This window comes from Quercus robur, chromosome 6 (assembly GCF_932294415.1).
Source record: "Quercus robur chromosome 6, dhQueRobu3.1, whole genome shotgun sequence".
Classification (NCBI taxonomy): Eukaryota; Viridiplantae; Streptophyta; class Magnoliopsida; order Fagales; family Fagaceae; genus Quercus; species Quercus robur.
Genome location: NC_065539.1, coordinates 12708276 through 12721609, shown reverse-complemented (window position 1 = coordinate 12721609; position 13334 = coordinate 12708276). Strand labels below are relative to the sequence as shown.

General features: G+C 34.5%; 1 protein-coding gene across 1 annotated transcript; it reads right to left on the bottom strand.

Moving 5' to 3' along the window:
- Window positions 1-454: 454 nt before the first annotated feature.
- Window positions 455-1862, bottom strand: LOC126732810 (protein IRX15-LIKE-like). The gene has a single exon (XM_050435839.1). It carries the CDS (start codon window positions 1595-1597, stop codon window positions 671-673), a length of 927 nt encoding a protein of 308 aa, XP_050291796.1. The 5' UTR covers window positions 1598-1862; the 3' UTR covers window positions 455-670.
- Between the last annotated feature and the right edge of the window lie 11472 nt (window positions 1863-13334).

Sequence of the window (13334 nt, the reverse complement as noted above, 5' to 3'; positions counted from 1 at the left end):
AATGATTAGTTTTCCAACAACCCATTATACATGGGAATTGATAAAAAAAATCCACATATATTTTAAACACAATCTATTTAATAAATTATATTATTTATTTAAATATATGATACCCAAATTATTTTATTAGTCATCACGCAATAAATTGAAGGAGATTCTTCAAATTAGTTTGGTGCAAATTTTACCCATATATTACACACCAGCCCCAAGATAAGCACCTATGATTAGTCCTCTTTAGGATAATATTAAGGCTTTTATTCATTGTATCATTATAGATGTTGTACTTGCATGTGTCCAATTCCAACCACCAACTTAATTGTTTTTTTTTTTTTTTCAACTTAATTTCTTCTTACTTCTTAGGCAGTTATGCTTGAAAATTCCATGTAATTTCAATGAAATGACCGCCGGAAGTGGCCTTTCTAATACAATTGAACAAAATGAAAGAACATTATAATTGAAAAGTAAAATTTTCAATTCAATGTAGTTGCATTTTTTTGCAAAGCCAAAAAAAATTATTTTTTACACATTCCCCATCCAAAGAAACAAGGTATGAAAGATTCAACATGATCATAAATAGCCACATTTGTTTTTACCTCTTTATGCCATTGACCCACGTACCCACTGGAACTATATGAAGACGAAGACAACAATATCAATCAAATATAGATAGCTAGGAAGATGAAGCTTTTGGTAGCGTACTGTTTTGAGTACAGAACTGGAAGCTATTCGCATCCATTCTCTCCAAAACATAATGCCCAAGTGTGTCACTTGATTCCACCAAATTCTCTTTGCACAAAAACTCTTCCCCACAAACTCTCTCTACTTCACCATAGAAATCATGCACGAACACATGAGTCTTAGCATTCCCACCCTTCTTGCTCCTCGCCAACACGCCGGAGGTGAATATCGGAGACATCCGGCCCGGCGCGTCGGGCCATTCGCCACGTGGACCATCCACCAATATAACATCCCAGTCCACTTCGTAGACATGGTTTGGAAGGTCATTAAGGCCAAGCTTGCACTCAGAAAACAATAGGTTTTGCACTGGCCTGCACTCGTTTCTTATTTGCTTTTTCGTTGAAGCTACGAGTTCATGTAGGTCGCTCAATTTAGTCGTGTACTGCACATCGTAGGCATCGATTTCTGGGTGTTTCTCTTCCATGTAAGCCGCGTAGTAGCGGTTCTCGTCGATGAACACGGTTCGGCCATTGTGGTTGAGCGCTTTCCATAAAAGGGTCTCTTGGGTGAGACCGAATACGAGGAAATTGCACGGGGACGAGCATTTTCGAAGCACGTCAGAGATTTGCTTGAGCTCTGCGTAGGCCATGTGGAATGAGTTATTGGATGTTGAAGCGTAGTGGAGGAGGGTGTTGATTACAGTTGTTGGCAATGGGGCACCGCCGAAAGTGGCGGCAGCAGCGGTGGTGGAAGTGGAGGCGGTAGGTGTGGAATATTCCCTTGTGTAGATAAGGGTTAAGAGGAAAGCGACTGTGAAGAATGAAACAAAGGCGAGGAGCCATAAGCGGTTGGAGCCTCCTTGTTTTTGAATATAGGGGTGGAGGAGAATAAGCTTTGTGTTAGTATTGTTGTTCTTCATTTTTGAAGAGAGAAAGAGAGAGTGGAGCTCTGTTTTGGATCTCTCTCCTTGACTAGTAGTATTTGATTCTGAATCCTGAGAGGGTTTGAGAGAGAGGGTTTGATTTAAAGAAGTGTTTGATGTATGAAAACAAAAACTTGAATATATGAGATACGAGGGTGACCTTACAATCACTACCCCTCTAGAAATTAATTAGTGACAATTAAGGATTTTTGTTCTCCTACTCTATGTTGTTGTGTGTGTGTGTGTGTCGGTTGAGTTGTCTCATTGCAATGACAAAGCAATTTCATGTTTTTTGTATGGAGGTAGCTATTTTAATCATAATATATTTTATAGGATAGTGCAAGCCAATCCAATTAGACTAGAGCTGGTAGAGAAAAAATGCAAGGGGTGGTTGGACCAGAGCTGGTGAAGAGAAAAGGTAAAGGGAATAGCTGTAGCGACCCAGTAACTAATTACAAGCAAGAAGTCGCTTTTCCTTCTTCCAATCAGCTTTGGTTCCTACGGAAACCCCCTTTGAATATTTGGGGATTTCTTAAGTGAGTAGTTACCTTTGAGAGAGACTAATTACCAGCAATAGATTCCAATATTGAAAACACGTCGTAGAGAAAATCATCAGACTTTTGCAAGGAGTACTTTTATTATGAAAATAATAAGATTTGGTGACTGATTATGAAGCCAACGATTTTAACTAGCAACCTAGTCAAATTGTACTGTCGTGTTAAGTGTTAGCTTTATTTACACGAGCAGTAGCAGAAGCATTTTCCTATGTTATTGTCAAAGCGTACAAATCGGGGAGAGGTTATAACTGTCGGTGGATATAGCTAATGGCAAGAGTGGGGCAGAGGATGACTTTGTATTGGTAAACTAGACCACCTAAATCCTAATCAATACCAATGATTCCTCAAAAAATATAAAAAATTTCTAATCAAAACCAATTATTCCTCAAAAAATATAAAAAATTCCTAATCAAACAATGTGTGTCTTCTTTATATATTTAATTTTGGGTAAGAGGATGATCAAGTACACTAATCAAAATTTCTTCGAGTATTTAACTATTCCTGATATACATCAAGCTATTATAGAGAGGAATTTCAAGAGGTAACTCCAAGATATTGATAAAATATTTCGAATCTAGAATCTCATGGATATTATAAAGTCTTAAAAATCACTAAATTAACCCCTTAAAGTCGGCATGGAACTTTTGATTAAGCACCAAAATGTCATCCAAATCCAAGTTTGAAATTGGACATCAAAGCCCAAAGTTGTTGAAACTATACCATGACATATCATACTGAAATTATCATGAACAGATGTATAGTTACAATTGCATCACTTTATACTGAAGTTGATAACATTTGGTTAGTCTGTCCAAATTAGCAGACCTGGATATTAAAAAATGAAAAAAAGTCCAACATGTATTCAATTTCAAAAGGTTTCTTGAGGGACCATGAAAAGGAGAACTGCAGAAAATGCAGAAAGATAATTGGGCCAGAATACCTTTGTAAGATCGAGGCATAGGACTAAAGCACCTTAAGAACATTTGCTTGATGATGGGCCTTTTATATCCGCCATCTATAAATGGAAAAGAAGGGCCGTAGATTTTAATTGGTCCAAAGAGGCCCTAAAGATTTACACTATTGTGTGTGTGTGATTTACTGATTTTAATGGGGATGAGAGTATATCCGAAGCATGCATATGTTTTCTTTTTCTTTTTCTTTTTTTGAAATGAATGCATATGTTTTCTTATTCATCATCATTTTTTATTATTGAATATTACGAAGTAGTTGGTAAGAACTAGAAGATTTATAACCAACCAACTTGTTTATAAAATGTTTGTACATGTGCTTATATTTATTGTTTCTAGCTAAACGGGTTTTCAACTATGAATATTGTTAAAACTAGATTTGGCAAATGAAACCAAAAAAATAAATAAATAAATGAAGACTTTTTAAAGGACTTTTGATTTAATGCATTTAAAGAAAAATTACTACAAAACTTAGTACATAATCAATCATGGATTATTTCTAGGATTTAAAAAAAAAATGTAGAGTTTCATTAATTTTGATAAATAATTGATTTGAAATGGATTGAGAAGCAAGTGTTTCATGTCTTTTCTTCCTTTTTATTTTTGTATTTTGTTATACTAATTTTATATTTCATATGTTAATTTAGTTTTGAATTTTAGTATTTTTTCATTCTTGAATTCTAAAATTATTTTGTTCATACTTTAGCTTCCAAAGTTAAAATTCCAGCTCCATATATGTCTCCATTGTTGACATTCAACTCATGAAGGTATTGAGTATTATAACTGTCTTAACCATTAATTATACTAGTATATAACTTCATGCATATGCATGGATATATTTAAAAAAAATCACAATTATATATGTGTGTGTATACACGAATTCAAATTAAACTTGGTGTAAGAATTACAACTTACACATTTTTTAAGCCATGAATTTCTAAAATATGTAATGATTTCTCATTATATATATGATTTAGAATCTTATTGGATCTAGATTTTTCGATTTTTGCACCCAATAATTCACTTGCAGCAAAAATTAAAAAAATTAGATGGGACACATAGCACAAAATTGAACTTCAATTAAATTAAATTTAGACTCTTTGATTTTTGCATCTAATAATTCACTTGACCATGAGATACGTGGCCCAAAATTAAACTCCAATTTAGAATTTAATTAGATTTTTTCTCAGTTTTGGCTATTAATATTGTAGTCGGGCAAATATTGGGTCTTATTATAATAGGATAAATGTTGGGACTATTTTAAGCATTGGCCCAAACGGAGGAAATGAATCCAGCATTGGCTAGCCCATTTCGATAATAAACATAGGTCCTCAGATCATTGGTCAAAACCAATGACCTTCTAGGCCCAATGCCGAGGCGTGTCTGAGCTACCAAGGTAAATCCTAGAGAATGTACACTTTTCGAGGTAGCTTTCTAAAATTTCCTGACAATTCCACAACAACTGTCGCATTAATGAAAGTCACCTACCTAACACCACTACATTTAATGCAAAAGGACAAGCCTGAATAGTAAAAAAAAAATTCAGAAGTCTCCGTTCATGATGAAATACTAAGAAATAAGAGCCCGATAAAATCAGAAGTTATTTAGGTAGATGCCTAAACAGTAAGAAAAAAAATCCTAAAAGTCTCTGTTCATGATGAAAATCAAGAAAGAAGAACTCGATAAGACCAGAAGTTATCCAATTGGACAAAGACGAAATACGATGAAGACAGAGATAGCACATATAAAAGAGAAGAAAGAAAAAAGAGGAGGGAAGACACATAGAATATATCAAAAGAAAGAGAGTATAAACATTAGGAGGGAAGATCCTTGTAAAGAAAGATACCAACTTTAATAAAGAAGAATTCATTTCCATATAGTGTGAGATCCCATAATTATGACTTATGTGTTCTTGTCCAAATTTCCCATTGTGGATCAATATTAACCCATAATATAAATTAGGTTTTTTTTTTTTTTTTTTTTTTGGAGATTATATAGACAAAAAACATAGGAAATGGGGAAGTAGAGAGTAGGAAAATAAGACTTACAACACTAGCACTTATAATATAAATTAGTTGATGCATATATCTTGCTTAGTATCCCATAATTATTGAGTGAAGGTTTATGCCACAAATATATATATATATATATATAAATTATTTGATCCAAAAGCCACTAACACCCCTTCATTCAAAAATAAATAAATAAATAAATAAAGGAGGAGGAGGGGAGAGCATGAAAAACCACATTACAAAAAGTTGTAAGAGATCCAAAAGTCACTAACACCCCTTCATTCAAAAATAAATAAATAAATAAAGGAGGGGGAGTAGACAGCATGAAAAACCACATTACAAAAAGTTGTAAGAGATCCAAAAGTCACTAACACCCCTTCATTCAAAAATAAATAAATAAAGGAGGGGGAGGGGGGAGCATGAAAAACCACATTACAAAAAGTTGTAAGAAGATTCTCCTAAATAATGGTGGCCTCACACAAGATTTATCTTACCCATATTCGTAACCTCTAAACCATTGATATCCAATTTTGTAAACTTTAGCCAAATTTTCAAGTTAAAAGCAACGTTCTCTATTTTAGTTCAAATACACTTTATACAATCTTCTTTATTCTCTTATTAGCTTACAACCTTATGCATATATATAACTATGCTTAAAAAATATACATTAAGATGTATAGTATAATTCTTATATATATAATTTAAATATTATTGATAGTCATTCTTAAAATTTTTCTTTAACTCTTTAAAAAGTATTGTAAGAATAATATTAGGTAGAAAATGTAAATTGTTCATTTTAAAAAAAAAATTATGTTCATTAATTATAGACTCTTTGATTTTTGTATGCAAATAACTTATTTGGATGGATATTTATAATGTAATCTCATATTTGACTACAAAATTAAGAAATAAAACTCTCTCTAAAAGTAAATAATTTAGAACACATAGTGCAAAATTGGACTTTAATTGTAAAATCTAATTGAATTTTCTCTAAGTTTTGCCTATTAATATATATATATATATATATATATAGATAACTTCAATTAAAGAATTCATTATATTTTTTTCAATTAAATTTAATGAGAGAGAGAGAGAGAGAGAGAGAGAGAATGGATGCCAATGCTAAATTATTCATGAACACATCTAGTTTTACAAACTTCAGCCAAATTTTAAAGTAAAAATATTTTTTCCTTCTTTTTTTGATACTTTTTAAATCACCCTGAACCTTACTCTTTATTTTCTTGTACACTCAATTTAGAGAATCGAAAGAAGGGAGAGAAAGAAAGTTTGAAATTTTTTATTAAAAAAAAAAAACAAAGTTTACAAAACGCTACATTGCTCTCCAAAATTGTTAAGCACTTTCACGTTTTACAAAAATTCTAACTGCTTAAGTTAATCCGGATATGGCAGCGCAAAATTCCAAGCCCCTACTCTGAAGGAAAAGAAAAGGAGAACAATTTGCACCTCACATTCATTAGGAATTAGTAGAAGGTGATTATCGATGGTCCAATTGGAAACATATTTGTTCAGGTGTCATTGGGGAGTTACATCTGGTGCCCTCTAGATCTTTAACATCTTGCCTGATGGCCCAGGTCATTGGTCATACTCGTGGCTCGAGACCATGTACAAAGTACAAGCTTAAACATCATTTTCGTTCAAAAAATTAACAATAAAGCAATAATATAAGACCGAATTGTCTGTCTGCTTTTGGCTAAAGAACACAAAATTTTGGGATTATAGAAAGCTTTTGTATGAATGCTTTTAACCTTAATGCCTTGTGGCCCAGTCTCACCATTATCATTTGCCAAAGAAAGTCACACTTGACATGATTTTTGTGGACTCAGTGGCCTCTTTCTAGTCAAGATTCAAGAATTGCATCGACTTTGCAAATTGAATTTGTTCAAGCACAAGGACACTTTTTTTTTTGTTATATGGATGGCACATTTTTTAAGTGTGTTTGAATTATAGAGATTGGGCAGGTGAATATGGCTTTTCGAAAAGATGACAAGATGCCATCTAAACCTAATTACCATCCACACCGCACACTATATGTGGAGAAGCCCCCTCGTCAATCATGCACCCACCACTCTAATGGCAGAGACAAAACGGAATCACACAAATCATGCAGCTATATTCAAAAGCGTTTGATGATTTGTAAGACTTTCTGCTGCGTCTCGTCCAATGCATGTTGCTCACGAGTTCGAATAAATTAATAGAATTCATGTCAGACAGGGGTCATGTCTTAAAATTTTCATGTTATACAAAAATCGTGTCTTAGGCTGCGTTTGGTTCGATATAAATCGAATTTCAAGTGTAAAATGAATGCAGGAAAAAATGAATTCCCGTAAGAAAATTAAAATCCAGACGTTTGGGTGTGCAATGGAAAATAGTCAGAAAAATGATTTTCAGTGTTTGGTAAGAGTCTGAAAATGCTATTTTCCTACAAATTTTTCAATTTTCTCAGCCATTTTCTCAACTTCCAAACAAATTTTATATCATAAAATCCACCACCACCCACAGAAAATCCACCACTATCCACACAAAACCCACCACCACACAACACAGAAACCACCAAAACGTCACCACCCACACCACCACAACAACAACAAAAAAAATCAGAGATCAAAGAGAGAAAGTAGATCGGTGACAAGATCGACCCAGAGGAGGAGATAGATCGGCGAGTGGCGGACGACGAGATTGACCCAGAGGAGGACGAGGCGATCTAGAGGGCGGCGGCGACGGACTTCAGGCGACGACGACGATCAGACCCAATTCAAAAATCAAAACTGAGAACTCGACGAGAGAGTGATCGCAAATTGAGGGAAAGGGAGAGGGAGATCGAGAAAGAGAGAGATCGGTCATAGGCGACGAGATCGATCAAGCGGCGGCAGGCTTTATGCAACACGATCTCGGCGGGATGATCTCAGCGATGCGAACTTGACGGCGTGATCTCGCCAGCGCGTCTGGGGTTGGGGCATGATCTAGCTTAGTCTCTCTCTCTCTCTCTCTCTCTCTCTCTCTCTCTCTCTCTCTCTCTCTCTCTCTCTCTCTCTCTCTCTCTCTCTCTCTCTCTCTCTCTGCGCGTCTATGAGTCCGAAAATGATTTGATAGTAAAACAGAAGCGTAATTCATTTTACGAGGTCAAAGGGCTTATTTTACAGTCAAATGAAATGCTTTTCCGAAAAACTCTATTTTCCATGCGCAACCAAACATATGGAAAGGTGTAAAAGGATTTCCTAAAATGGTTTGAAGCCAAAACAAACGTAGCCTTAAGAACATAATTTTAGTTCTACATATCAATATGGATATCTGAAATTTGAATATTTGAGGTTTGGATATCTTTAATGTAGGAATGACTTCTTCTTGGACAAGGTTTCTTTCTAAACTTTTCAAATTTTTCCTATATTTTTCTTTATTGAATGTGAATTTTGAAAATTTAACTGTTAGATTGAATGTTCTTTATGTTTTTAACATGCATGTCAAATTTCGTTCAAATTGAATATTGTTTACAATTCAATCAATAAGCTTATTTTTTATACATAATTTTTTGCCACAAAAACTTGAAATTTAAACATATCATTGATAACATAGCTATTGATCTTTGATCTTCTTGAAACTTTGCAAGCAACGGTTAGATTTTCAAAATTTACAACCAATAAAAAATATATAAGAAGTTTGAAGACCTTCTCTCTAAACTAGTTTGAAGAAACATTTTCCTATCAGACATCCAAACCCTTAAGGCTTGGATATCTCAAATACAAAAATTCAAATAATATTCTTTTTACTCCAAAATTAAATCATCCATATCTTTCAAATTTCAAAATTCAAATGTCATGAAGTATGTTTAGTCTTTTCTACAAAGTGCAATGTCATGCATGGGTTGGGTTGCTAAATTCTCAACCTAGTCCAATCCAATCCATTATATGAGTAGAAATCAACATAAACCTAATACATATGGATTGGGTTGGGTTGGGTCAATGAATTGTGCTATATATATATATATATATTTCATGCTTTGTTATTCATAAACTATTTAAGCATTTTTTTTTTCTAATAAATTACTATAAATCACATAATATACCTAAATTATTTTCTTAATTTCTAATTCTATTAAAAATAATTTTCAAAATACCAAAATATATCAAACTAAAAAAAAAAAGTACTGGTAATAAAATAAATTTATGTATATGGTGTGTCAATTCAAATGAATTGAAAAAATTATTTACCCCAACCCGATTCTCAAAATAACATTCTAATGCAAACCAACCCAAGCAAAACCAACCCCAAGCGGTGTCTGGTTGGGTTGGACTAGATTGGTTTTTGTGGGTTTAATAGGTTGGACGCACAGTTGCAAACACCTACATCATAGTATACGAATAATAATATTAGCCAAAAAAAAAGTATATGAATAATAATAATAATATATATATATATATATATATATTTCAATAGTTTATTTGTTATAGTTATAGATATATTTTTTTTATAAATACAATGGATTTGAATGTAAGGTGTTTGATTTATAATGATTGCTCTTTAACATCAAATTAAAACATCAATTAGGTTTGGGATAAGGGAAATTCAAGCTTAAGCCCTATTTGAAGACGATAATAGATTTTTAGCCGTTGAATTAACTAAAACTCACATTATGCATACATAATAATTCAAGGTGGTATATGTGTTTTTCTTCAAGTCCGTATATATTTTGATTTTATTTTTTGAAAATAGTGAAAAATAATTAGTAAAAAATATTATATATATATATATATATGCACCTTTTGTTTACTGAACTTTGTTTATATATAAAACAAAATTACATTTTTGGCCCATAATGATTGAGATTATTTTCATTTTGATTTTAATGTTTAATTTTGGCTCTTATTTTCAAAAGTATCATAACATCCATCTTTATTAGTGGTATGGACACTGACACGTCACCCATATAAATCCTACCTACCAAAATATGCAGCACGACTATCTAGATGAAAAAAAAAAAAAGGTAACTCATCAAAACAACGCCATCTGCTTCAACCCTAAACTCTATAATATAACAAAATGAAGAATTGAAAATCTGTATTTTCATTAATGAATTGAATTGATTACACAAACTATATATATACTGATCTGTACAGGTGTGAACACAAAAATAACAAACTAATAGAATTAACAAACTAACACACGTGCAAGCTACAAGACTAACTAACACTCTCACGTACTAACACTTAAGTATACACAATAAGCTACAAGTCGTATGTGCATTATTCTTCTCTTACATTGACCTGCCGTTTATGCTCTGTTACAGAATCAACATCTCTATGTTCAGTGTTTTGATCCTCTGTATTCTTGACTTCTCTTCTGCTCTTGCTACTGATCTTGGCAGATTCACTTGAACTCTGATACTCCCCCTCAAGAGCAGCAAGGGTATGTATATTAAGCATTCCCATTTTACAAGTAAGAGTTGAAAATTGATTGTAATTCAAAGCTTTAGTAAGCAGGTCAGCTAACTGACAGTTTGATCTAACGTGATTCAACTTAATCACCTTTTCTAACACCTTATCCCTAATCACATGACAGCCTATTTCTATATGTTTTGTCCTCTCATGGAAGACTGGATTGGAGCCAATATGCAACACAGCTTGACTGTCACAAAACAGCAGAGCCTCCTTTAGATGATTCACTCCAATGTCCTTGAGAAAGTATAAAATCCACACTATCTCACATGTTGCTACTGCCATGGATCTGTACTTAGCCTCAGCTGAGGATCTTGATACTGTGGATTGCTTCTTGGACTTCCAAGACACTAGAGAATCACCAATGAAGATGCTATAGCCAATCACTGATCTTCTAGTGTCAGGACATGCAGCCCAATTTGCATCAGCAAATCCTTTCAGGTGCAGGTCTGTGCTAGAAGAGAACATGAGTCCTTTGCCTGGTTCACCTTTCAAATACTGCAACACTCTTTGTGCTGCACTCAGATGTGGTCTTCTTGGCTTGGACATAAACTAACTGAGTTTATGGACAGCAAAAGTGATGTCAGGTCTTGTGATTGTTAAGTACAAGAGCCTGCCCACAAGCCTTCTATAATGACTAGGATCCTTAAGTTCTTCTCCTTCAAACTTGCTCAGCTTTAAGTTGTGCTCCATTGGAGTCTTAGCACACTTACAGCCAAGCAGTCCAGCATCACTGATTAGTTCAAGGGTGTACTTCCTTTGACAAAGAGCAATTCCTTTGTCTGATCTTGCAACCTCCAAACCAAGGAAATATTTCAAATCACCCAAATCCTTAAGCTTGAACTTATCATCCAGCACGACTTTAAATTTGTCCACTTCAGCCTTGTCATTGCAAGCTATTAAAACATCATCTACATAGACCAAAAGAATCATGAAAATGTCATCATGTCTTCTGGTAAACAAGGAGTAGTCAGCTTTGGATTGGATGAAACCAAGCTGAATCAAGGTGCTTGAGAATTTGGCAAACCATTGCCTAGAAGCTTGCTTGAGGCCATAGATGGACTTATTGAGCTTACAAACAACCTCCCCCTGGCTGTGAAACCCCTGTGGAAGAGCCATATACACTTCTTCATCCAAGTCACCATGAAGAAATGCATTATTTACATCCAATTGGCTAAGAAACCAACCCTTAATGGCAGTAACAGCAAGAACAACCTTGACAGATACCATTTTAGCCACGGGAGAAAAGGTTTCAAAGTAATCAATGCCCTCCTTTTGTGTGAAACCCTTAGCCACTAATCTGGCTTTATATCTCTCAATAGAGCCATCAGCTTTATACTTGATTTTGTAGACCCATTTGCAGCCAATGGAGCTCTTACCAGTAGGCAAGGGTGCCAATGTCCAGGTATTATTAGCTTCAAGAGCTACTATTTCAGCAGCCATGGCAGCTTGCCATTGGGGATCAGACACGGCTTGATGGTAAAATTGAGGCTCAACAAGAGAAGAAATGGCACAGCAATAGGCTTTATATGAGGGAGAAAGATGGTGATATGAGACATGAGAAGAAAGGGGATGAGCAGTACCTAATTGGGAAGAAGATAAAGGCTGGACAGAAGTAGCATAATTGCAATGGAAGTCCTGTAGATAAGAAGGTCTTGTAACAGATCTAGTGGACCTTCTAAGAGGGACAGGAGCTGCAATAGGATCAAGGGATGTTTCTGGAACTTCATCAAGTAGATCATCATCAATAGTATGATGCACTTGAATAATAGAATGAGGAGTGAGGGCAGGAGTGTTGGACAAAAGGGGATCATCATGTAAGTGAGAAACAGGAGAAACACATGGTAAAGGTAATGAAGTGAAAGGAATAGAGTCATTGGAAGAATGAACATAAGGAAAAATAGACTCATGGAAAACAACATCCCTAGAGACAAAAACAGCATGAGTGGCAAGATCATAGAGCTTATAACCTTTGACATTACATGGGTAGCCAAGGAAAATACATTTTCTTGCCCTTGGTGAGAATTTGCTTCTATGATGAGCAATAGTAGAAGCAAAACACAGGCAGCCAAAGACTTTGAGGTGAGCATACTCAGGAGGTTTATGAAATAGAAGCTCAAAGGGTGTTTTGTCATTTAACAAAGGGGAAGGAAGTCTATTGATTAGATAGGCAGCAGTCAAGACACAATCACCCCAAAATTGCAAAGGAACTTAAGATTGAATCTGTAAAGCCCTAGCAATGGAAAGTAAGTGCTGGTGTTTTCTCTCCACAACAGAGTTTTGTTGTGGAGTATAAACACAGCTAGTTTGATGGATAATGCCATGGGAATTAAGAAAATCAGACATGGCAAATTCTTTGGCATTGTCAGTCCTAATGGATTTAATATGTTGACCAAATTGTGTAGCAACCATAGTATAAAAGGATTGAAAAAGGGGCCTAACATCAGATTTGGATTTCATTAGAAAAAGCCAAGTGGCTCGGGTAGCATCATCCACAATGGTCAAAAAATATTTATAGCCATCCAAAGTAGGGATAGAATAAGGTCCCCAAACATCCATATGAACTAAATCAAAAGGACAAGCACAAATGTTATTATTGAAAGGAAAAGGTAATCTTTTAAGCTTGGCCATAGGACAAACTTGACAAGTCTTATTACAAAAGGATTGCAAAGATGGAATATTGGAACCTAAAACTTTAAGCTTCATATCTGAAGGATGTCCTAGTCTTGCATGCCAAGGAAAAGAAG